The 25,976-nt window shown below is 40.5% G+C and overlaps 1 protein-coding gene across 4 annotated transcripts; it reads left to right on the plus strand.

The window, feature by feature from the left end:
• Positions 1 to 624: 624 nt before the first annotated feature.
• Positions 625 to 25,649, plus strand: LZTR1 (leucine zipper like post translational regulator 1). Of its 4 annotated transcripts, none has more exons than XM_077929133.1 (20): positions 630 to 900; positions 1,019 to 1,081; positions 3,948 to 4,004; positions 4,963 to 5,042; positions 5,592 to 5,700; positions 6,511 to 6,594; positions 7,412 to 7,469; positions 8,892 to 9,031; positions 10,643 to 10,844; positions 11,034 to 11,144; positions 12,102 to 12,194; positions 13,035 to 13,130; positions 13,728 to 13,908; positions 14,181 to 14,350; positions 14,570 to 14,726; positions 16,770 to 16,896; positions 18,775 to 18,924; positions 19,786 to 19,891; positions 21,329 to 21,482; positions 24,486 to 25,649. In XM_077929133.1, the coding sequence occupies exons 1-19, from the start codon at positions 734 to 736 to the stop codon at positions 21,479 to 21,481; spliced, it is 2,304 nt and encodes a 767-aa protein (XP_077785259.1). In that variant the 5' UTR covers positions 630 to 733; the 3' UTR covers position 21,482; positions 24,486 to 25,649. The 4 variants fall into 4 exon arrangements, with proteins under 4 accessions (XP_077785261.1, XP_077785259.1, XP_077785260.1 ...); XM_028734730.2 differs by having other exon boundaries at positions 635 to 900; positions 21,329 to 21,409; XM_077929134.1 differs by lacking the exon at positions 18,775 to 18,924 and having other exon boundaries at positions 21,329 to 21,409.
• Positions 25,650 to 25,976: the final 327 nt, after the last annotated feature.

Consider the following 25,976-nt stretch of genomic DNA (forward strand, 5'->3'; position numbering starts at 1 on the left):
CTAGTACATGGAAAGCCCTATTCTCCATGAATTTGGCTAACGCCCTTTTAAATGCTGGTGGCTGAATGCCACCGTTTACCAAGAGCTACGTTTCTTGCATTAACTCTCCAGCACAGTACAGTGGTACCTCGGGTTACATACGCTTCAGGTTACAGAGTCCGTTAACCCAGAAATATTACCTCGGGTTAAGAACTTTGCTTCAGGATGAGAACAGAAATCGTGCTCTGTTGGCGCGGCGGCAGCAGGATGCCCCATTAGCTGAAGTGGTGCTTCAGGTAAGAACAGACCTCCAGGACGAATTAAGTTCTTAACCCGAGGTACCACTGTACTCTTATTTATCTTTATGCCCATTTCTGAGGCAAACATCCAGGTCTCGTCTGGTGAGCTGGGAAGAAAGTGCTGCACGTCTAAGCTCCGGGTTTTCTTCGTTGCGTCTGTTCTTTGGGGCATCTCTGAAACCGACAGAGGCAAAAAAGGCCATTTCCAGGCGACGTTTCTGCGACTACTTCATTCCGCGTTGTAGTTTACGGTCCAGCCCTCCGAACGCCGGCTTCGGAACGAGCTTGGCATGCTGGGGATTGTAGTCTCACGTGGCCACGATGACGACTAAAAGCGCTCCTGGGTAGCATCAGTTCCTCTGAGGCGAGACGGGAATGCCGGGAAGTGTAGTTTCTGCTCCGCCCTGGCCTCAACCGGCCGTCGTTGGCCCTCCTCCTCCTCTCTTGCCCGGGCCATGGCGGATGCGGCCGGCTCGGGCGGGCGCTCCAAAGTGGCTCCCAGCGTGGATTTCGACCACAGCTGCTCGGACAGCGTCGAATACCTGACTCTGAACTTCGGGCCCTTCGAGGCCGTGCACCGGTGGCGCCGCCTCCCGCCCTGCGACGAGTTCGTCGGGGCTCGGTGAGGAGGCTGCTGGGCGGCGGTGTGAGGGGAGGGGGGTTGTCGCTGAGGGGGCGGCGGCGGCTGACGGGTTATCAGAGGGATAAATAAGGCCGTTTTCTCTTCTTCGTCCTCTCAGCCGCAGCAAACATACCGTGGTCGCCTATCGAGACGCCATCTACGTCTTCGGCGGGGATAATGGGTGAGTCCTCCTGCCGGGAATCGCGGATACCCCGTTGCAGGCGGCAGTTTATAATCCCCAGGTCTTGATCCCAGGTCGCCTTCGCGTAGGCGAGGCTGATGCCGCCGTCGCTTTCTCTCTCCCTTCCCTCTGTGCCTTTTAGCAGTGCGATGGGGGGGGGGGGGTTTCCACAAACTCCCCAGCCTTCCCCATCACTGCCTCCCTACCAGTAAAGCTCCCCTGTGGAATTGTTGCTTGTCACACGCTTTTATTCGCTGGGGAACCCCGCTGGGGGGGGGGGAGCGAGTGGCAACCCTAAACCCAACTGGAAAGTGTGCAGTGATTGATGAGGAAGTGTTTTTTCTTGCCGGAGAGATTTGCCTTGGAAATCAAAAGCTACGCATGCAAATAAAAATATTTTGGTTTCTGATGTTTGGTATCTAAAACAGGAAATAGGGAAAAACAAAGAGCAGCCCAGAGGAGCTGAATTTGCTGTTGCTTGCTGTTGTGATTTGGGGGTGAGGGTAGGGAAAGATATATACAGTATATATATATATATATATATATATATATATATATATATATATACACACACACACACACACACACACACATTATTGTTTCATTTTATAATGTATATAAAACAGAGAGAACAGTTATAACAACAGACAAAAATTAAAATACGAAAAACAAAGCTATAAAATAGGCATGTAGCAGTTGCATGTGAGTTAAAATAACAAATAAAGACTTAACCACTTTATCAGATCATCAAGCATCCTTCCAGCTTTGCCAGGCTTGTGAAAGGGGTTGCCCTGAAAATGATGGTTCCTCTGTATGTGTCATAAAAGAATGCCAAATCATATTATAAGTGTCTAGAGGTTCTGGGAGGGGGGGTGTTACTGGATTGTTGTTTTTATTTTGATTATATATTTTGTGGATTTATATTTTGATTTTGTTCTGTGAGCCTCCCTGAGACCTCCAGTTATAGGGCGGTATATAAATTCAATAAATAAATAAATAGTCCTTGTCAAAAGCTCAAATTATGTGTGATTTTAGAAACTGTTTTCACAAATTACAGTTAACAGAGATCAACCTCTAGTTTTGCTTTCTGCTGAATATAAAGAAGTTCTGACACAAACTCCACTAAGGAAGCAAAAAACCAAAAGCCTACTTATTATCTTTTGGTTTCTTATGTTTGGTATCTAAAATCTCTGTTTTAGAGCAAATCTAGGCAATATGGGAATAATAACAATGTTATTAAGGGTAGTGTTAGTATAATGGATAGCATTAACAATCAACACAAAGTTACTGGCAGCATATAAAACTAACAGTAAAAACTGAGTATTGCCTTGTCTCCAACATCATTCCCCACTCTCATGGGGACAATAATATTGAACTGTATAAGCTGCTTCCTCTTAGCCCATTCCCAGCATTATGCCGTCTTTATCCACAATCTAGACTATAGCTGTCCAATAGTATTCAGCAAGAACTGTTGGCAAGGCTGTTGAGTGGTTTAGCCTACCAGGATTGTATTCCACTGATCCTGCGCTGACTGCCAATTTGCTACTGAGCCACATTCAGAGTATTAGTACTGTGATGACTTGTCAAGTCCTGTACAACTTGGGATTTAAGTATTTGGAGCATCGCCTTACATATAGACTTGCTGATGTGGTAAGATCATTGGTGGGGGAGAATAGAAGTCTACTATGCAGGAAGCTGGGAAAGGGCCCGCTCTGTGGTGGCACCTCAGCTATAAAATGCTCGAGGGTTGGGGATGATGCCTGCAAATTACTAAAATCATGAATTTTCCTTCAGTGTCTCATATGATAAGCTGTCATTATTTCCACTGTAATAAAGAGAAGGCAAAGTCTTCAAAGATAGCTAGGAAAAATCATTTGCAAACAAAATAACCCTCTGTCCTGGTGTTGTCATATCTCTCCCGTAACTTCTGAAACTCGGTAAGATATTAGAAGTGGATATGCTGGAAGAAATTTATATTTAAAAACATTATGATTATAAAATTGGATCTTGATTGTGGGATTCAAAGCAAGTGGTAGAATTATTGTGGGAGAAAATTGCAATCTTGACTTAGTCCATGTTGAGGGATGGCAGATCTGTATAATTTCTCAAAGCAATTTACTAATAGAGACAAATGCACATTATATGTGTGTGGCAAATTAGTTAACAGTAATTAAATCCAAATTATGATAGGCATAGCCAGCACGGTTTCAGCAAATAATAAATGTGTAATATTTTAGCAAATCAGTGTAACAGCTGGTATAGTTAATTGTAATATAAACAAGTGCTATAAATAGCAACATTCACATATATTGCTTAGCCATTTTTTGGGTTAACAATGGTTCAGCAAACTTCAAGCCATCTCACAGATGAGAAAACACACTATGGCTTGTTTCACCAAATCTTGGTTTGTGTTTTGTCTGCTCTTGTCTTATGCCCCTGTAGCTTGGCCAAGTCTGGGACAGAGTAGCCAAACAAACCAATGTTCATCAAGATGGTTGTATTCAGACATAAAGATAGGCCATAGTTTAAAAAAGCCAAGATTTGTAACCCACGAACAAACAATGGTTCAATATTTTGGCTTGTTGCCAGAAAACAAATCCTGGTAAGCCCATAGGCTGGTTCAAATATTCAAACAAAGTATACTTTGGTTAAACAAACCAAGGCTTTGTGTTGTGAGTGAACCAGGCCAGTGTGAATTACTGTGTTTGCTCTCATTTGTTTTGGGTACAAAGCATCTCGTTTGTACTGTCTGCTGCTTGGAATGGTTGGGGACTAAAAACTAAATAATGTGGAGGTCGGCATTATGCCTGTATATTTCATGTTATATCTGAAGATAACTGTATATATTATTTCCCTTATTCTGAAGGAAAACCATGTTGAATGACCTATTGAGATTTGACGTGAAGGACTGTTCTTGGTGCAGGTACAGCTATATTTCTAGTGAATATTTCATATATTATTTTGGCATCCATTTTAAAGCCTAACCGATTAGACCTTCTAAATGGCTGACAAAATTAGATATTATTGGTATGCGGCATTTTTTTAATGGCTAATGTATACTTGATAACTATCTACTGTGGGTTTGTAATCAAATTACGTTGAAGTGTTATAGATGGGGAAAGAAGGGCAATTTTGAAACTTGTAATAAGGCCTCAACCCTTTGTTTATAAAATTAGGATGCAATCCTAAACTTGGAAGTCTGCTAAAAATCTATATTTACAATAATGCTTTCTTAAAGTAAAACAAAATATATCTAGTGGCTGCTGTTTTCTGCAGTTCGAAGACTCTAAAATGTTCTAAGAAAATTCTCAAAATGCCACAAATTACATGCATCTGTAACAGTGTGAAATGAACAAATTATTTAATCAGATTAGAGTCAATAATGCAATAGAAAATGCACTTAAAATGCACACCAAACTATGAATATTTAAATATCCTTACAAATAAAATGGGACGCGGGTGGCGCTGTGGGTAAAAGCCTCAGCGCCTAGGGCTTGCCGATCAAAAGGTCGGCGGTTCGAATCCCCGCGGCGGGGTGCGCTCCCGTTGCTCAGTCCCAGCGCCTGCCAACCTAGCAGTTCGAAAGCACCCCTGGGTGCAAGTAGGTAAATAGGGACCGCTTACTGGTGGGAAGGTAAACGGCGTTTCCGTGTGCTGCGCTGGCTCGCCAGATGCAGCTTTGTCACGCTGGCCACGTGACCCGGAAGTGTCTCCGGACAGCGCTGGCCCCCGGCCTCTTAAGTGAGATGGGCGCACAACCCTAGAGTCTGGCAAGACTGGCCCGTACGGGCAGGGGTATCTTTACCTTTACCTTACAAATAAAATATTGTCACATTAATGAGTACTCTTGCATTTGTACTGCTTTGTGTTACACTGTGCAGGGCTTTTACTACAGGGACCCCTCCAGCACCCAGATATCACCATTCAGCAGTAGTCTATGGAAGCAGTATGTTTGTATTTGGTAAGTTATTAGTAAGCTACATCATTATCTGTGAGCAAGTCTGAATAAATATAGGTTTGAGGTCTTGCTGGATTTGTGAAAGTGCTGTCCAGCAAATACTAGTGCAAGAATTGACAAGTGGAATCATAAAAGTGTTTGTGTCATCGTATAGTAGATAATTGCCAATTTGCCAGTTTTGTAGAGAGGGCGCACAACTTAATTCAAACAGGTAGCATGAATATGGATATCCAAACAAACAGCTTAATTCTTGATAATTTATGTACAGTATTCAGGATACTAAAATATATGAATAATACTGTATTGAGCAATGGGAATTATAGATGATCTTGAAAGCATACAGATGCAGTAGATCAAAACTGTGTGTGTGTGTGTGTGTTTAAAAAAAACATCAAAGTTGAATTTTGGGCTGTGTTCTCTACTGATAGCTATATAGCGATCTACACCCCAATTGGTTTGCCTTGTTCAGCTCCATAATTTTATTAAATAATATTTTGAATCTGAAATTGTGCCTAATATCCCTTTTACTGCAATCACATTATCATCATCTAGGTGGCTATACTGGAGACATTTATTCCAATTCCAATTTGAAGAATAAAAATGACCTTTTTGAATACAAGCTTGCAACTGGTCAATGGACTGAGTGGAAGATTGAAGGAAGGTAAAAGCCTGTGCATCAGTGTAAACCTTTTAAAAGGAGATTGTTATTATACCATAGTGAATATGATTGTAAAGCCTGCAAAGATTCTTGCAATTTATTGTCCTTTTTTAAAAAAAAAAAAAAGCATCAGTGCTAGTCAGCCAATAAACAACAACAATTTTTGCACTGTTTAAAGTCAGTAAACTCCACTCATGGAGTTTTTAGGACCCCACCCCCAATGTTATGCACCACAGCCTAACCCATTCAGCAGGGTTCCCGACCATCAAGCAGTAGCATAGTGTAGGGGCCCCAGCGGGGCAATGCCCCTATGCCCGCCCGTCAGCTGACAGGGTGAGTGCAGAGAGTGCTCTTCACCCTCTGTGCCCTTGCTCTGATCTAGCAGTGGTGAGGGCTGTGTTGGTGCGCTCCATCCCTGCTGGGGGGGGGGCAAGCACACGCTCCTGCACCCGGTGCCGGTAGACAGCACTTTGGCACTGCCCTTGAGAGCCTTATGTGGGGACTGCCATGTTGTGAGTAGGGGGGCATGAATGTTACTTTTTCCCTTCTTCTGGCATTTCTCTAGATCCAGTTCTTAAAGTTTAGATACTACTAAGGCATCAAGGCAAATATTGGGTGGTGGCGAGATATTCATTGGAAGTTTACTCAGAGTGAACTACGTAATTGAAAATAATGGATCTAACTCAGAGGTGTTCATTTATTTCAGTGGGTATGTTCAGAGGAAAACTTAGTTGAATACCACGTATTGCCTTTATTATAAATGTGTGTTCACGTTGTCATGTAAAATGAGTGATAGTTCTGTTCTTATTTCAGATTACCTGTTGCCCGGTCAGCTCATGGTGCAACAGTCTATAGTGACAAATTGTGGATCTTTGCAGGATATGATGGGAATGCGCGGTAGGTAGCATTTTTCTGGTCTCTCCTGATTCACACACAACAATCCAGCTTCCGTATTGCTAAATATGAAACAGGGTTTTTTGTCTTTCTGAGTTGTAACAAAAACTCTTCTCTCTTAGGACATCTGTGCTAGGTCCTACTGTTTTCTTAATTAGTATTTTAAGTTTAGAGTCGGACCATGATGACATCTAGAAACTTGTAGTTAATAAGACCTGATCTGGCATGTGTGCAGCTTATTGAGCAACTGAAACTGATGTGAAGGAAGATCAAATAACATGTTTAAAGTAGTCTTGAAATATGTTCACTGTTGGGAATTAATAATTCCCATCCTTTAGAGCCTCTTGTGCAGACAAGAACAAACTAGAAGTAATATACTTTGTGCCAAATGCCTTGCTAAGCACTTTTATTTATTTAAACATTAGAAACCACATTTTCATAACATACAGAAAGGCAGTGTAACTCATAAAATGAGGTGAGAGTATAAGTTCCACAGGACAGGGCTTGCCACACTGAAGGCTCAGTCCCTAATAAAAGGCTTGCTGACGTCAGGAGTGTGGGGAGCAGCACAAAATAAGTGGCTAATTCCCATACTGTCTCTCCATTTCATATTCCCCTCTCCCCACAGCTGCTTTTTGTAGGGGGAAAGGTGAGAGAGGTTTGTTGCATGCATGTATCTGTAATGTCTAGATTGGTCTTTATTCAGTCTCCAAATTGGAAGGAATCTTATTATATATGTGAAAGGAGTAAAATATACTCCAGTCTGGTTGTGATCAGCTTTTAAAGAGTATTTTAAAATTGATCTTTCCTCTTGATGCAGACTCAATGACATGTGGACCATTAGTTTACAAGACAGGGATTTAACTTGTTGGGAAGAGGTAAGAGGAATGGATATTTTATAAATGTAACTATTCATTTTAATGCTTGATATAGTTTGTGTCACTTATCTGATCTAGAAAAGCTTAGTCTTGTCAAAATTAAATTCCTCGGTAACAGTGAAGGTTAACCATTTCTCCAGAACACCCTGATGGCTTTGATATACATTTATAATGGAGCATTTGCCACACGTTTTTTATTGAATCCAAGGGTCCACAAATTGTGGACTGGTTTGGGTTATCACAGAGCCTTCTCATAGAATCATAGAATTGTAGAGTTGGAAGGGACCCCAAGGGTCATCTAGTCCAACTCCCTGCAACGCAGAAATCTCAGCTAAACATCTAGGAGAGATGGCCATCCATTCTCTTCTTCCAAGTTCTTTGCACTTGCCAGAGAATTGGGGAAGAGGGAGCTTGTTGTATCAAGAGCTTAGCAGCACAGCATGAGAAGCCTTTCTCTTCCCCTGCCTCCTTCATGTGGAGAGGGAGGTGTCTTTTAGTGCTGAGCAAGGGTTCTTGCTAGAGAACCATGGATACAGAAGGCTGTTTGGATCATTCCCAGGTTGGAGAAAATATGGAATAGCATGCTTTTTAATTTTAATAAAAGGGGAGATGCATTCAGATGGACCCAAATAGCCTGAGCCACCAATAGATATTGCTTACATACTTTCAACATTTCTTCATAATAACAAGGGCTCTGAACTTACTAAAGCTGAATGTTTTCAAAGCTTAAAACTTTTTCAGGATTCTGAAATCTACTCCTTCATATTTGCATGACCTAAACTCTTACATTTTCATACAACCGAACACCTGTGCTGCTATCCTTCTCAGTTGATGTCTTTACTACTTAACTCAGTAGTTTAAGTTAAATAATGACTGAATTTTATATGTTTTGGTGTAGTAGTAAACAATGAATAGTTGAACTTGCCAAGAATATTCTTGATCCATATGCGTCATTGTTACAATATCACTAACATTCAGTGCAAAAACTGTTATTGGCAATATCTTATTATTGAAGTCTCCAAAGTTTCAAACTTAGTTCATCATGTGACACTGATAGTAGAGAACCAATGTTCATAACTAAGTGTGCAGTTACTTTGATTCCACCTATGTATTTCCTGGTAGATTGCACCTTGAGTAAACAAGGCTGCAGTCCTATGCCTGCTTACATGAGAGTAAACCTCGTTGACCTCAGTGGCTCATATTTCTTAGTGGATATGTATAGGATTGTATTGCAAGATATTAGTAAGGTTTGTGTTTTTAATACATTTGGGGCATGTTAACAATTGCATGGTTTGCTAACAGCATAGTTGTTGTATATGTTTTATATATGTATATGTTTTGAGTGAGCAGTCCAAACTTGAAATTGACCTTTGGCTTAATTTCAAGATGAAATATGGTCTATTTTGTGTTGCTGCTTTTCAGATTAAACAAACGGGTGAGATTCCTCCTTCGTGTTGCAATTTTCCTGTAGCTGTTTGCAAAGAGAAGATGTTTGTCTTCTCTGGTCAGAGCGGAGCAAAGATCACCAATAATCTGTTTCAGTTTGAATTCAAGGAAAAAATGTGAGTATCAAAATACCCAACCCAAACCACATTGTGGCTGAATTAAAAATAATACAGGAACAACCATTTTGTGCATGTTCAAAGCACTTGTGATGGTGCATGTGCGTGTCATTTTTGGACCCAGACGAGGCTGTAAAAGGCAGGGCGGACTTATGTGTGCTCTGCCATTGCATGTGACAAGGAAACCCCCACTCAAATTGGGGGTTGCCTGTACTGTGAAATAGAAGCAGTTGAAGTATTTAATGTGATTTTTATAATGTGCCCACAAAAATATTGGGGGGGGGGTTCAATTCAATAGGAAAAAGTATGAAAATTCTAATAAAAATGTAAAGGGGGCTGTAACTGCAGCTGATTGTCATTTGGACTGGGTGGAGCAGTTTTAAGCCTCTTCTTCCTACCCCAGCACTGTGTCTGCTTTTATATTTTTTCTGCTCCCATCAAAGTTAGTGGGACCGTGAGAGTATAAACACTTGTTTGGGTACTGAATTAGGCCCCCAGTTTGGGAGTAGCCATCCCTGCTTTTGTATAATAATATTGTGAGATGACATCATGCATTGTTGATGCATTTGACACACCAGGTTGGAGCCAGAAAGCCAAAGCAGTGTAGCTCTCCTCGCCCATGAAAGGCAAGGATTGTCATTACAGATTGCTCTTCTGCTCACTTGATGTATATTGGGGCACTTATAATATATGCACCTACTAAAGTCACTTACTCAAACAAAAGCTTGTACTTCTTTCCCATATGTTGCAAATGTTTACATTTATTGCTTACAAACAAAATTCATTGTACCAATGCATTTAAAGTTTAAAAGAAATAGCACAATCGTATGTCTGTTCAGAAATAATCCCACTGTATTCAGGATTGTCATTAGGATTGCAGTCTGAGTGAGTATTGCATCTTAGACAAGACAACAGACCCAAAACACATAATATACACATAAAGAAAAGAGCTATAGAATTGATATCATACTACAGCTTGTGGTATGCTATGAGAATGAAAGATAACATAGTTGTGTGGCACTGTGGGTTAAACCACAGAGCCTAGGACTTGCCGATCAGAAGGTCGGCGCTTCGAATCTCTGCGACGGGGTGAGCTCCCGTTGCTTGGTCCCAGCTCCTGCCAACCTAGCAGTTCGAAAGCACGTCTAAGTGCAAGTAGATAAATAGGTACCGCTCCGGCGGGAAGGTAAACGGTGTTTCCGTGCACTGCTCTGGTTCGCCAGAAGAGGCTTAGTCATGCTGGCCACATGACCCGGAAGCTGTACGCCGGCTCCCTTGGCCAATAAGGCAAGATGAGCGCCGCAACCCCAGAGTTAGCCATGACTGGACCTAATGGTCAGGGGCCCCTTTACCCTTTACCTTTATGTCTGTTCAGAAATATTCCCACTGTATTCAGGATTGTCATTAGGATTGCAGTCTGAGTGAGTATTGCATCTTAGACAAGACAACAGATCCAAAACACATAATATACACATAAAAAAGAGCTATAGAATTGATATCATACTACAGCTTGTGGTATGCTATGAGAATGAAAGATAACATAGTTGTGTATATGGATTCATGTGTGCCTTTAGGGACTGAGCCACTAAAACCTTTTGTTTTCTACTTCAGTTGGACAAGAATTCCGACTGAGCATTTACTACGGGGCTCTCCTCCTCCCCCACAGCGGAGATATGGTCACACAATGGTTGCCTTTGATCGCCATCTCTATGTGTTTGGTGGCGCTGCGGACAACACATTGCCTAATGAACTTCACTGCTATGATGTAGATTCTCAGACATGGGAAGTTATCCAGCCAAGCCCAGATAGCGAGGTAAAAAAAGGATTAAGATTTAAATCTGGTGTGGGGAACCTTTAGCCCTCCAGATGTTGCTGAAAAAACCCCCAGAAAGTTGCCATCAGGGAAATGTGGCCTTTGGGTTGAAAAATCTCTTGTTTTATATATTTGACAGATACAATGTCTGTTCATGTTGTGTGTCTTCCTCCCGACCTCCCCTTCTAGCTACCAACTGGAAGACTTTTTCATGCTGCAGCAGTCATCTGTGATGCAATGTACATCTTTGGTGGAACAGTGGATAACAACATTAGGAGTGGAGAAATGTACAGATTTCAGGTAACACGTTAAAACCAGTGGTGTTCATTTCATTTAAGATTACGATAAATATTATTTTTTCCCAATGACCAAGTTTAACAGCAAAGAACAATTTATTTAAAAAATATATATATTTGGCTTCATTCTAAATTATAACGTGAAACTTTAATCAATGTAAGTTCAACCATTTCATCAACATTTCAAACAATGTTCTTTAAATAACTCATCTTGAAGCATGGCCCTGTGACCAGGAAGAGAGTGCCACATCTATGTCAGCATTCATATCCATAACAATAGCCTTAGGCAGCTCTCCAAAATAGTTGCCAGTATGAGTTTGCACCCATATAAATATAAAACAAAGATGCTTAAATGTAACAGGAGCTTCATATTAATTTTTGCTGCACCTGCCTGATATATGCAAACTTCCCTGCCAGAGCATATATCCTTCTACCTGAGCACGGGGCATCTCATCATAGAATCACAAGTACATCATGGAAATGTGTTCTCCTCTGCCTACTTAGCGAAAACTTGATTTGCAAATATAAGAAGTGATGTGGGTGGCTGCTTGAACACAGCTATTCTGAGATGGCTCAGTGCAACAAGCTGTTCATGTGATATACTTTTATTCTAGCTATTCATATATTCCTGATTTTTTTTTGTATATTTGTGTTGATGTATGTTGAAATTCACTAATACTACACACATTTCAGATAGCTTTCCATGTAGAGTTGCCCCCACTTGGTTATATTTCAAGTGGCCACCTACACCGCTGTTGGCACCTGTGAATTAGGCCTGGATGCTTCTTTCGCACTGCTCCTGTTCAAATGTTGTAAGTCATTCTACAGCTGGCTGCTATATACTGCAACAATACATTGGTTCCAATGGCAACTTTAATAATTACACTTTTGTAATACGGCAACGCAACAACAGAACTTTTCCATTTGAGACTTTTAACAGAACTTCAACTCTCATTTTCAGTTTTCTTGTTATCCCAAATGCACTTTACATGATGACTATGGAAGACTGTGGGAAAACAGGCAATTCAGTGACCTGGAATTTGTTCTTGGAGAGGTGAGTGTGTTCTAATGGAAATATTGAGCAGAAGTTGTTTCCTTCCTGGCTAAAGAGATACAGTTGTGATACAATACTACATCAGATACTTTTAATTATATACAGTACTTTGATGGAGAGGGAGAGAAACAGATGTTGCATATTGGCTTTTTATGTGCTTTTTGACTGAAGAGTTTTCTCTATGTATAGGTTATAGGGGTAGGTATGATAGTTGCATATTCCACTGTTATTTAGGAAATAGGGAAATGGAGTAGTACATTGAGTGAGGTCCAGTCAGAGTAGACCCATTGAACTTAAATTCATTGATTTCTGTGGATGTATGTAGTATGTAGTATGCTTAACTTGTAGTATGCTTAACTGGATATTGCCTATTATCTCTGCTTGTCACTTTTTGTACCCCTAGTTTCAGGATTTTAAAGTTGCCAGCAAGAATATGTTAACGTTTGTATGATATCAACGTGGATGGTGTAATATTGATGTTGGGAAATATTGAAATAATGTTAGGTTTATACTAGCTATTGCACATCAGTCGCAATCTCCTCATTTTGTACAGGTACCTCCCCATTTCGCACAGTTGGCATGTGCGTGACTGCTGATGCATGCACCATTTTGGCACTGCAAAGGGGCAGCATGGGGCAAGCTTACAGGCTTCCCGGTGCCTTGGAACATAACTCCCATGTAAATGGGGAATTGCATGTATTTAAAATGAAAATAAGGGTGGTTTTTTTGCTGTGTTGCCTCTCATCAGCTGTTACTCCAGCAAGTTAAAAGATTTTAAAATTCAGCTATCTGTCAAATCCTATAACTCAAAGAATTCTTTTTCTCTCAACTGTTTGACAGAAGGAAGAAAGAGTGCGAGGACATACAGCCATTGTCACAGCCCGCTGTAAGTGGCTCAGGAAGAAAATTACACAGGCAAGAGAGAGATTGAAGCAGGTATGATTTACTGAGAAGGTTTCCTTGTGGGACGATTAGCTATTATAGCCGTCATTGTCATGGCATGCATTCTGAAAAACATTTTGAAGAATTGATTCTGTGGTTAATCTTATGACTTCCAGATTTGCAGTTTCATTGACATGGCACAGCAATATCTATCAAAAACGGTGACACGTTATTTCTAAGTACCTACATAAGTTTGTCTTGGTAAATTGAAAGACAGAGGCTGTGATTGGATTCTGTTAACCTGGATGCGCACCTATGTCAGAATTGTTTGTTTTGTTTAAGAAATAGGATGTTCTAGGTCAGGGATAGCTAGCGTGATAACCTGAATGCTGTTGGATTATAACTGTCATTATCCCTGCACATTGGCCATCCTGGCTGGGGCTGATAGGAGTTCTAGCCTAACAACATCTGGAGAGCACAACACTGGTGACCCCATTCTAGGTGTTTAGTACCGAAGTTATGTTAAAAACAAAAGTTGGTTTGCCTGATATTGTCTGTACCTGGTTAAATGCATGAATGGTTTTGGGGTGCTGTTGTGCTGTAAGATTGCCCAGATGGTTCAGTCTTTCCTTGCTCCCATTGTGCTGTTAGAAATCTAAGCAAGATGTTGATGAAGAAGGAGAAGGGACACCTCAGATGGAGACAGCAGGCAACAATGTCAAGCTGAAGCTGCAGCCGCTGCTGGAGGTGACCATCCGGGAAGCTGAAGCCCAGCCTTTTGAGGTGCTCATGCAGTTCCTGTACACCGACAAAATCAAATACCCACGCAGAGGTAGGGTAGCAGAATGGCTTCCTAGGAGAAGAAGCGTACATTTTCTGTCTCAGCCTCTTTCAGAGTTTCTTCACATAATAACTATGTAGTTTCAATCATAAACACGTTGTTATTTATCTGTGCTTCAAGGGCATTTTCATACTGTGCTAGTAGAGCCCAATTTTCTTAATATTGGAACAGGGAACCTTTCCCTGCCTGCTGTCACACTTTTCTCTCTGTCTTCAGTACATGAAATTGAATTATTTTATATACATTTTTTTTGTGTTGTACAGGGCATGTGCAAGATGTATTGCTAATTATGGATGTGTACAAATTGGCCCTTAACTTCAAACTCTCACGATTGGAACAGCTGTGTGTCCAGTATATTGAGGCCTCAGTCGATCTGCAGAATGTGCTTGTTGTGTGTGAAAATGCGAACAAACTTCAGTTAGATCAGCTAAAGGTAGGTGTGCGCAAGACTATGAATAAGATTTCATTAAAAAACCCTAGTCCAAATAGAACCAACCTAATTGGTTAAATCCCATTCTAGAACATTCTGAGGGAGAAAAGACTTGCTGGTAGATTCTTCAAAGTTAACTTGCATGAGAAATATGACAGGCTTGTGTTTTTCTTAAAGTGGTGGTGGTTCTTCAGATGACAAGCAACTATTTGTTTCCTTTAGGAACACTGCCTGAATTTTGTAGTAAAAGAATCCCACTTTAATCAAGTAATAATGATGAAAGAATTTGAACACCTTTCCTCAGCTTTGATCGTGGAGATAGTACGAAGAAAACAGCAACCTCCACTTCGAACACATTCCGATCAGCCTCTTGATATTGGTAACGCACCTTCCTTCCTGAATGAAAGATAGTTTGTGGCTCTTGGTGAATGTAAATAATGACCCAGATCCTGAACATGACTGTCTCCAGTTGTTGCTGTCATTTAGTTCTGCTTGCACAACTACTTTAACTCTTTCAAGAGTTGATAGAGGGATGTAGAACAAAATTCAGTAAAAAAGTTATTTTGAAATAAAATGTATCTTAAGAGGATAGTGTAATAATAATAATAATAATAATAATAATAATTAATTAATAAATAAATAAATAAATAAATAAATAAATAAATTTTATTTATATCCCACCCTCCCCAGCCGAAGCCGGGCTCAGGGCGGCTAACAACAATAATAGTGTAGTGGCACTTCGTAGTTTTTAGCGGGGAGAGAATGGAAATCTGATTGTTGGCTAGCTCTTATTGATGGTCTGACAAGAGGTTACCATCCACTAAAGGGTCATGAAGACCAGAGACCCTGTTGCTGGTCTTAGTAGCTGGGTTGAGTAATAGTGTAACTTTTATCCAGATTGAGAACTGGAGTACCTATCAGTATCTGGTTCTGCATACATAGTTAGTCCCATAGCATTTTATTGCATAATGCTGGTAGAGGGCCGTCCTTAAAATAAAACTCAGTGGCTTGCTGAAGAGAATCATTTGACCAAACTATAGGATAGGAAACGATTCCTCAGCACAGGCAAACAGAGTGAAACTCTTGGATACCATTTTTCTCTTTGCAAATTCTATTTTTAAGCCGCGCAAGTCCCCCTCATTCCTGATGGTGATCAATTTGGTTGATTTGAGGTGATTATCGCTCAACACCCCTAGCAGTTGTGCTAAGGGGGATCACAGTGTACTCTCCTATTTAATATCTACATGAAGCTGTTGTGAGTAGTCATTAGAGGATCTGGAGTGAGGTGTCATGAGTGTGCTAATGGTTCCAGTTCTTTTTCTCTCTAACATCTGATTTGGGAGAGGCTGGGCAAACCTTGGACTGGCACCCGGATTTGGCAGTGAGCTGGACAAACTAAGTCAGAATTCTGACAAGACAGAAACACTGTTGGTAGGGTGGTTTCTGATTCCGGAACTGTGGATGTGCCTGCATCCATCTCTGTCACTAGAGACCCGGGTGACCTTGATGCCTTTTACTGCTTTCAGCTGGTAATACATTTACAACCATTTCTAGAATGGGGTAGTCTGACATCCACGTGTTGGAAAATCCAGTTTGGATTGCTGCAGTGCACTCTACATGGAGCTGCCCTTTAGGTTGACCCAGAAGCTGCAACTCGTGCAAAATGTGGTGGCTTCCTGCCATCATATTACACCACTTCTGAATGAATTTCGCTGGTGGCCAGTTAGTTTCCAGGCTAAGTTCAAGATGCTGGTACAAAGCCCTAAAAAGCTTGGGACCAGGATACATAAAAGACTCCTTACATACCCAATCAGTCGCTGTGATCTGCAGATGAGGGCATCCTGCAAATACAATCTTATCAGGAGGTCTGTTCTGCCCAGCGTTGAAATCCAGCCTTTAGTCTGGTGGCACCTACCCTTTGGAACTCCTCCCCCCCCCCCCATATCAAAGAGGCACTGTTTGTTGTTGTTTTTTCAGTTCCTGTTGAAAACTTTCCTCTTTCAAAAAACCTTCTAAGTGGAGATTTTTATCCCAGACAGTGTCTGTATTGGCTTTGAAACTGTTTTACATATATAATTACTGTTTGTATACGTGCAGTTGTTTTTATATGTGGTTTTTATTGTATGGTGAAACCACTTTGAGATGCTTCATGGGTAGTTAAATGAAATAAGTACTAATAATTTTGGACTAAATTTTCCTTTAATAATGTGATATTTTGCTTACTTCCTCCCTCAAAGGAAAGCAGTATACAACTATGACTCATTATTATTATTACTTATTTTATTTATTTTATTTTATATACTGCCCTATACCCAGAGGTCTCAGGGCGGTTCACAGAAAAGATCAAAGATTCATATTCATTTGAACTATACATTGATCCATACTTGTGTGTTACATTTATTCTCTGCATGTTCATGTTCAGGAACCTCATTGATTCAGGATATGAAGGCCTATCTGGAAGGTGCTGGACTAGAATTCTGTGATATAACTCTACTCTTAGATGGTCACCCAAGGCCAGCTCATAAAGCTATTCTTGCAGCCCGCTCCAGGTATGTTCACTTAGATGTTTTATTATGTTTTTGTATATGCTGGAAGCTGCCCAGAGTGGCTGGGGCAACCCAGTCAGATGGGCGGGGTGCAAATAATAATATTATTATTAATTATTGTTGCTAGATCAGTCATTCAGTGGTACAGAGTTATACTTTCAGCTGTTGGGGTTTTACTTTCTCCTTTCATTTCTCTTAGGTTTCTGTTTCCTTTCTGTTCTCCTTGTTCTTTTTATGGCAAGTTCCTGAATGGAGGGAGTTCCTGAGTGGAATTCTGTTGCTGTTGGAATGGGAATCTCCCTTGATGTGTTATGGATATTGAATACACAGTGCAAAACAGATTTGATATCCAGGAACATCGGAGATCCATGTTAAAATAATTGTGCCCTCTGCCCCGGTTTGGGTGTTGGCTTATATGCAGAGATTGGGGGGGGGGGAGTATAAAAAGCTGAAATCTGCTCCTGTTCTCACAATCAGGAGTAATGTCAAACAGTCGCTAAGAAAGATAGTATCTTACCATAGTCTTTAAGATGCCACAGGACTATTGCTTTTGCTGCAACATACTAACCAGGCTACCTCTCTGGAAAGCATAGATAACTTTGATTGTAAATTTGACTGGATACCTGTGCCACTACCACACTTAAACTATCAACTTTTAATGGAATGTTTTGCTAAGAGAGGTTGCAGAAATTACTGGGGAATGAGAAATGCAAAAGTATTTTTTTTCTCTGGGTTAGGCAACTTAGTGTGTTGCAGGGGAAACAACACTGTCTTGTTGCACCTTAAAAGATTAGCATATTTATTACAGTGGAACCTTGGGTTACGTACCATCCTCCTTATGAATGCTCCAGGTAATGAGCTCCACTATCCCGGAAGTAGGTCTCCCGCTAGCGAACTTTTTCCCGGGATGCAATCAGAAGTCATGCGGCAACGGGAAGCCCCATTAGCGAAAGCACGGCTCAGGTTAAGAATGGTTTCGGGTTAAGAATGGACCTCTGGAACAAGTTAAGTTCGTAACTGGAGGTACCACTGTATAGCGAAAGCTTTTTTGGACCTGAGTCCACTTCAACGGGTGTTTGATGTAAATTGGTCAGCTTGTGCACACATGTGGGGAAGAGTGAAGTTAGAGGGGAACCAAATGCAAAAAGAATATTAAGAATTATGTAAAAGCAAAATGGATAAAGTGGCAATTGACAAGACAGTGTTGGTTATAACACAAACATCCTGGCACTGGTAAGATAATCAACACATCGTGATAAAAATCCATAAGGTTATATCTAAAGCAACACTAAATAACTTATTGCATGAGTCGAGCAACAGATTTGTAGACAGCACAGGGGAAGGATGAGGGCATTGTTCAAGCCACATTGTTCAAGTGGAAGTCATTCTGCTTATGCAGTCATTTAGTTTGAAACCACCCACTTTCTGAAGTCAAGCTACAAGGGACAGCATTGAATTTATTGAAGAGTTGTAATACGGCGTAAGCTTTCATAGAGCAGAGACTACTTTATAGATGCATGTAGTATAATCCTAAAGCAAATTTGCTGAAGGAAAGTATAGGGAAATAGATTATTAAGAAATAAATTTAGGAATGCTAGTTAGTTGGTACGCATTAATCATTGTTTGTTCAAGACATGATATGGGATGTGTTTCTGAAAAAGCTTGTTAAAATTCTGCATTTTGATAAGCCTAGACTTAAGCAATTTAATATATAAAAGAGGCATTTAGAAATGCCTTAGGCCTCCCACCATCCAATTTTTTTCTTGCTGGCTAAAAATTAGTGAAACAATCTTATGAAAAGCAGACAGTAGCAGAAAAATGCCTTAATTATTTTGGCTGACCCTGTTTCTTCTTGCATCACCACATTTGCATTTTTTCCAGTTACTTTGAAGCTATGTTTCGTTCTTTTATGCCAGAAGATGGGCAAGTTAATATTTCAATAGGTGAGATGGTTCCAAGCAAACAAGCATTTGAGTCTATGCTAAGATATATTTATTATGGTGAAGTGAACATGCCTCCTGAAGATTCTCTGTATCCTTTATCTGACTATATAGGCTGGATCTATTTCCTTGATACTTTTATAAAAATGTACTTAACATTTTAGTGTTTCCAGTTCACACAATTTCCTCAGCTATAAATATGCAAAAACCATACTAAGGTGAACAGTAATTCTTTGTCAATCAGTATATTGTACATTTAGGCTGAGTCTTTGAATGAATCTTAAAGGGTGTAATAGGATTTTGGGGAAAGGGCTAGCTTTGCATAGTCAAACGGAACAGTAAATAGAGTATGTTTTTTGTGAGCATTAAACTAAAAGCTCAGATGAGTTCATTTTTCTTTTGTCTCAGCATATTCCAAACACAGTTAAGACTGGAGAATCACTGAATATTTGCTTTGGTTCTCCCATCTGGTGTAAAAATATAGGGTAGTTTTCCCAGGGCATCTTTCCCAGACTCTTTTGTATAGTTTATGATATTCCTTAGTGCTGTTCCTGGCCAAAATCCTTGGACAGACAAACAGATAGTTTCAGTTTAGGAAGCCAGTTGGTTGGCAGTTTACTATAAGAATTGAGCCTCTTCAAGGACACCAGTTCTGTTTTTTTGTTCCATTTTTTGCTTATTCTGTCTCTCCAGAATGTTTGAGTTCACAGAAAACCTGGAAACAGCTGCTGCATATATAGCATGGTTGATGTGGCAGTGCTATGCATGGCCCAGAGCCAAAGACAACTTTCAAGGAGGCAGCCAGCAGCAATTATAACAATAACACATTAGAGAGAATGCAGCAGACAGAGGTCAAATCTCTGTTCATCCTTATTGCCATTCCATTTAGGTTTATGGTACCTCTGTTCCTTGCAACTTGAAACATGAATTCTCTTTAACTGGCTTTTTTTAGCTACCTCTTTGCTGCCCCTTATTATTATGGATTCTACAATAACCGACTCCAGGCATATTGTAAGCAGAACCTAGAAATGAATGTTACTGTGGAAAACGTGCTCCAGGTACTTATTACCACCTAATCAGGAACTAACTGTAATTACAATTACAATTAATAACTGTAATTGCAATTAGCTCCTAACATATTTTTTTTCCTGTGGAAACTTGTCAAATAAAAGGCCCATAATTTTTTGTCTTGGAGGTTTGTAAGATGAATTCACATTCCCAGATGAACATTATGGCCACTGCCTAAAGGTAAAGGGAACCCTGACCATTAGGTCCAGTCATGGCCAACTCTGGGGTTGCGGCGCTCATCTCGCTTCATTGGCTGAGGGAGACGGTGTACAGCATGACTAAGCCGCTTCTGGCAAACCAGAGCATCGCACGGAAACGCCGTTTACCTTCCTGCCGGAGCAGTACCTATTTATCTACTTGCACTTTGACGTGCTTTCAAACTGCTAGGTTGGCAGGAGCAGGGACCGAGCAACGGGAGCTCACCCCGTCGCGGGGATTTGAACCGCTGACCTTCTGATTGACAAGTCCTAGGCTCTGTGGTTTAACCCACAGTGCCACCTGCGTCCCTATGGCCACTGCCTAAAGAGGGTTAAATGCACTCTGTCCCGTAGAAAATGGTGCATAGGTTGGGATTGCATCCTACTGGCCCCATGGTGTAAAGACACCCTACAAAGTGGCTAAATCCTTAATATATTTCTACAACAGACTTGAGCTGATGCAGTATCATAGGAATTGCCTCAATTACTATTTTATTTTCTAAATGAAAACTTTTTAAATAAAGTTTTGGTTTTTTTAAAAAAATGTTTGTTTGTTTGTTTGTTAAGGTTTATGGAATTGCCCCAATTACTTTATGACTGCCATAAGGTTAAAAATGGAGGGTGCATAATCAGTATCTAGTTCTATGCTGTTTTCTGCCTCAAATACAAGAAAACACGAAAATCCTGGGAGCGATCCTATACACAAGAAGCTGGCATAAAGCAAGCCTGGTGTAAATTAAGCTGGTGCAAATACACTACGATTCAAACTCATTTCAGGAGTCGGGGTACAGCTGGCTGAGGCAGCCTAAGCCTAGCAGAGGGAGAACAAGCTTTTAAAATAGTGTGTTACAGCACCCTTTTGATGGCCTAATTTACACTCAGTTGCCAGTTTCCTTGACTGAGCTGTATGCAACTCCCCTTTCTCAGGGCTTACATTGGCTTAAGAGTCACTGGGCTTGGCTCAGCCAGCTGGGTCCTGATTCAGCCAAGATCGGGGAGTTCTGTTGGTGTCTCTGTGTCTGAGCTGAGGATGAGGAAGCCAGTATAGCCTGTCTGTACTGGGAACCTCTCAGCACAGCTGGAGATCTTTTGGATCCTAATCCTGCTCACCCCAGTGGGTCTTACAATAGGATTGCACCATTAATCTATAAAGACTGCTCTTAAACAATTAAGCATGGTTTGTTTTGTTTTTGTTTTTAATATAGTAAACATGTAGAAACTCTGTTTCAGATTTTAGAGGCAGCTGACAAGACCCAGGCTCTGGATATGAAGAGACACTGCCTGCATATCATTGTTCACCAGTTCACCAAGGTTGGTTGGATGTTTTCTTGGGTTCTGGGCATCTGCTGTCCCCTTTCACTGCCATGGTTGAAAACAGCTTAAGGTAGTCCTCCATTTCATTCTTGTTCCTCCCTTTGGACTGTGTGCTATGCTTTTATAACTTGTCTGATAAATATATAGTCACTAACATGATTTTTACATGTTTGTGGTTGTGTTTTCCATTTCTTCAGTGCCGCTTTACCTTTTATTTGTTGTCTTCTTAAATACTGACTGTTCTATGTACCTTGTTTCCATGTGTTTCATTTGGCCATATAGCATAAAAATTACTTTCTGGTAATGAATGTAAATAGGGACGCGGGTGGCGCTGTGGGTTAAAGCCTCAGCGTCTAGGACTTGCCGATCGAAAGGTCGGCGGTTCGAATCCCCGTGGCGGGGTGCGCTCCCGTCGTTCGGTCCCAGCGCCTGCCAACCTAGCAGTTCGAAAGCACCTTCGGGTGCAAGTAGATAAATAGGGACCGCTTACCAGCGGGAAGGTAAACGGCGTTCCGTGTGCTGCACTGGCTCGCCAGATGCAGCTTGTCACGCTGGCCACGTGACCCGGAAGTGTCTGCGGACAGCGCTGGCTCCCGGCCTATAGAGTGAGATGAGCGCACAACCCCAGAGTCTGTCAAGACTGGCCCGTACGGGCAGGGGTACCTTTAATGAATGTAAATAGAACTCTCAGTTTTCTATTCCAGGGAAAAGATCTTCTGCAACTTTGCAAAATGCTATTTTCATGGAATTGCAATATACTTTTGTGTTGGTCAAGATTTAAAAAAATAATCTCTGAAAATATTCTGATAATCTAAGGAGACTTTAGATATGTGTTTCACAAGCAGGAGGTCTGCCACCCACCCCCAGACACACAGCATGACAACCTGCTCTTGAAATGCAGGGAATGTGATATGTCATAGAAAGGTCACCTGCTCAAAGGAACAAATCCTCAAAATTCCATATTGCTACCTCTAGCCCATTTCAAGAGCCCAATAAGGATGAAGAAATGCATAGCATTTAACAGCAGTGAAGCTGATTTGAAGTACCTTTGCAGTGTTTAATCCAAACATGCCTTTCCTTTCTCAGGGTTGTTTTTGTTGTTGTTGTTGGGGGAGAATCTGCAGGGCTGTAGTAGAAGCTGTTGTGCATTGGGCTGATGGGCTAGTGTCTGTGATGTCACTAAGAAACTGCCTGTCCAACCGCAGGCCAATTATATATATATTTAAAAGCCTGTCTTCTAACTTTAAATTAAAAATTATTGGATAAACATTGTTGGTCCACACCTGTCATCTCAGTTGCAAAGCCAGCAAGAACCCAAGCTTCCACTGTGGCTCAGACTATCCTTGTATTATTATTATTTTTAAAAGAAACCTAGCTCTCTGTAGGTTGGCCATTTTCTTTGAATTATTTACATTTTTACAGTGTTTTGAAATATTTATAAAACCTCTTTCTGTTGACTTCTGAAAAATATCATAAAATGAGTTCCAGAAACACCCTCTGCTTAGTCGCAGAGAGATGAAAACTAGAAGAGACGAAGGGAGATGCTTTTGTGTGTGGGGGGTGGAGGTTCCATCTTCACTAAACCCACTTGCTTAACAAGTAAAAAGTGTTTCATTCTATTGGAATTCTGTTTCCTGAACAGATCAGTTTTATTAAGCTAAAGAAAGGTTGGTTTTTTAAGAATAAAGCTTTACGCCTCATTACAAAATCTTGTTCAGAGTTTAGTAAGTGTTAAATCATGTCGTCGTCCCCCGTCCCCCCCGCCGGAGTTTTATGTTCTGTTATTTCTTTGTGTTGGAGACCTAACTGTCCAGGACAATGCAGTACCTTTTTTCCTCCTTGATAAATGGCAGATTTCCACCAATGTTAACAGCACTACTCTCTTTTATTCTTTGATAATGCTACTGTCCCCTTTTTGGGGACCTTTAAAGTCAAATACATATGCTGAGGGTATAATAGATTCCTGAAATAGAATTTTTATATATGAATAAGCCAATGTATTGTAATCTTAGTGAAAAGCCTTTTCCACCCTTGATGCATAAATTGGTGGATGAAACTAGCAATACTTAATGGTCAAGAGGGTATTATGAGTTTCTTGTGATTTCAGTGGCAGGTTTTTTTTGGGGTAAAGCTTTTTATTATAATGTATAGAAAACACAGTATAATTATAACAACTGAAGAAAATTAAAAGATGAAAAACAAAGCTATAAAATAAGCAAGTAGAATGAGTAGTTGCATGTGAGTTTAAATAACAAAGTCCAAGTTAAGACACTTGTGATTTCAGTTTGAAAAGCAGAATGTGTTATTACTTTACACATACCCACACTCTTTTATTATGAATATTAGGTATTGACACATAATAAAAATGCAACATGTTTTTGATGCTGTTTGTTTGCTTGCTTGCTTGCTTGCTTGCTTGCTTACTTTAGAAGTGAGATTGTACTGTCTACTCGGAAAAGTATTGCTGTTGCTCAGAATTTAAAAGGAGTCAATTAAAAGCAAGTCTGTTGCAAGTGCTGTGGTCTTTTGAAACTGGTTACAAATGACACCAATGTGAGGACTTTTTAAAGTAGGGAAAAGAATACAAAGTTTCAAAATACAAGGGTGCACACTTGCTTTTTTAAAAACAACAACAACCCTACAGAATCTTTCATGTTGCTTCCAATATTTAATTTTGAGATGTTTGGAAACCTAATCCCTGACTATGTAAATATTCTGGTACACAATGCTTAGTGCTCTTGTGTGTATGTTTTTGAACAAATTAAGTGCTGTATTATATTAAAATGCTATAAACTAATAATAAAAATGTACCTGTACAAACAGGATACAATGAGGCTGAAAGAAGGCATTGCAAAACTTGCCCATATGCCCTTGACGTTCATCAGTTCCAGCACAGCTGTGTGAGCTTGGGCTGATTAGAGTTGTAGTTCAAAACATTTGTAGGGCATCAGATGGGCATGGGCTATGGTTCCTACAAAATAAACAAATATCATTTTTATTATTCTATGTGTTTCAAACATTGTTGTGTTACAGTGAAAACTAATTCCCTCCCCCTCTTTTTTTCCTCTTGAAGGTTTCGAAATTGCCAAACCTTCGGTCCCTCGGTCAGCCTCTTTTACTTGACATCATAGAATCATTAGCAAATCACATATCAGACAAGCAATGTGCTGAACTTGGCTCAGATATCTAAGATTTCCCGTATTCTTCATATTGCACTTTTTCTTCAAAAGATGGCACTTTTCCTACCTGTACCACCAGTCTCTGTCTAACCTTTGTTACCATTCCACGTTGATCTGGTGAAGAACGTCCTCAAAGCATGAAAACCTTTGAATGTGTGAAAGGTAAATTTGAACCTGAACCTGACCACAGGGATGCAAAGAGAAGACGATACGACAGTTCTCAGGCATGTTGGCACTACTAAGAAACAAGCCTGATACAAATATTTACTTAACTTTATTACTGATAATGCCTCTTTGATTCTTTGTCCTTGAGAGCATCACATTTGAACCACGACAAGATGGTTTTATCCAAACACAGAAGTTGCTTCCTTTTCCCATCAGTACACTTCCGATGCCTGGCACATTCAATCAGGTGGACTGAGATACAGAAGCTGAAGGAAAAACGATTCAGTGCCTGATGGTTTCAGGTAATTATGAATGCAGTAGAGCAGCCAAAACTGTGTTCTGCTTCTCCGTCAGTGTAACAAGTCACTACATGGAGCATCTGTTGACAAGGTGCATCCAGCATATATTTGTTAAGTCGTAGATGTTTTTCCTTTCCCAGCGTCTAAGCAGATGTCACCAAAGACTCTTTTCAAAACAATGTTATACCTTTCATTGTGTCTGTTTGTAGTTTAAAGGTTGAATATACTTTCTGAAAAGCAGAGTGGCAAAGAAATGTAAATGTATATTGGAATGTGGTGTACTCTCGAAAGCCTTTGACGCAATCTTTTAATTAGGGAACATTAATACCTGATATTTTGCACACTTAAGTTCTCAGTATACCTTGAAACATTCACATAGAAATTGATCAAATAAAAGTTGTCTCCTTGTTTGTCTGCATTTTTTTAAAAAAAATATGTGTTTTCATTAGAAACCTCAACATTCCCCCGCCCCTGCCCACAAAGGGAGTGTAGCTGAATTGCTGGCTTGCTTTCTTTTTGCTTGCTTCTCTACTCTCACTGTGTACTGCTTTTGGAAACAAAAATGTATCTGAATAAAGCAGACCTTTCAATTAACTAATAGAGCATGTTTTGCAGTTGAATCAAAATGTTAGTTACAAGTTTGAGTAACAGGCATGCACAGGTATGCCATATTGGAGAACTCAGAAGGTGATCTCAGGGTCTGAGTAGGTTCATATGGAAATAGGTATCTTGAGGTATTGTGGTGCTGAGCCGTTTAAGGCTTTATAGGTCCAAGCCAGCACTTTGAATTGGGCCCGGAAACTTATTGGTATCCAGTGCAGTCAGACCAGGATTGGTGCTGTAGCCTTATTGGAGTTCACCGATTGGGTCGGCGTTGCTCCGGGAGAGGAGGAAGGAAGTCAAAATGACACCGAGTTGGTT

This window comes from Podarcis muralis, chromosome 5 (assembly GCF_964188315.1).
Source record: "Podarcis muralis chromosome 5, rPodMur119.hap1.1, whole genome shotgun sequence".
NCBI lineage: Eukaryota > Metazoa > Chordata > Lepidosauria > Squamata > Lacertidae > Podarcis > Podarcis muralis.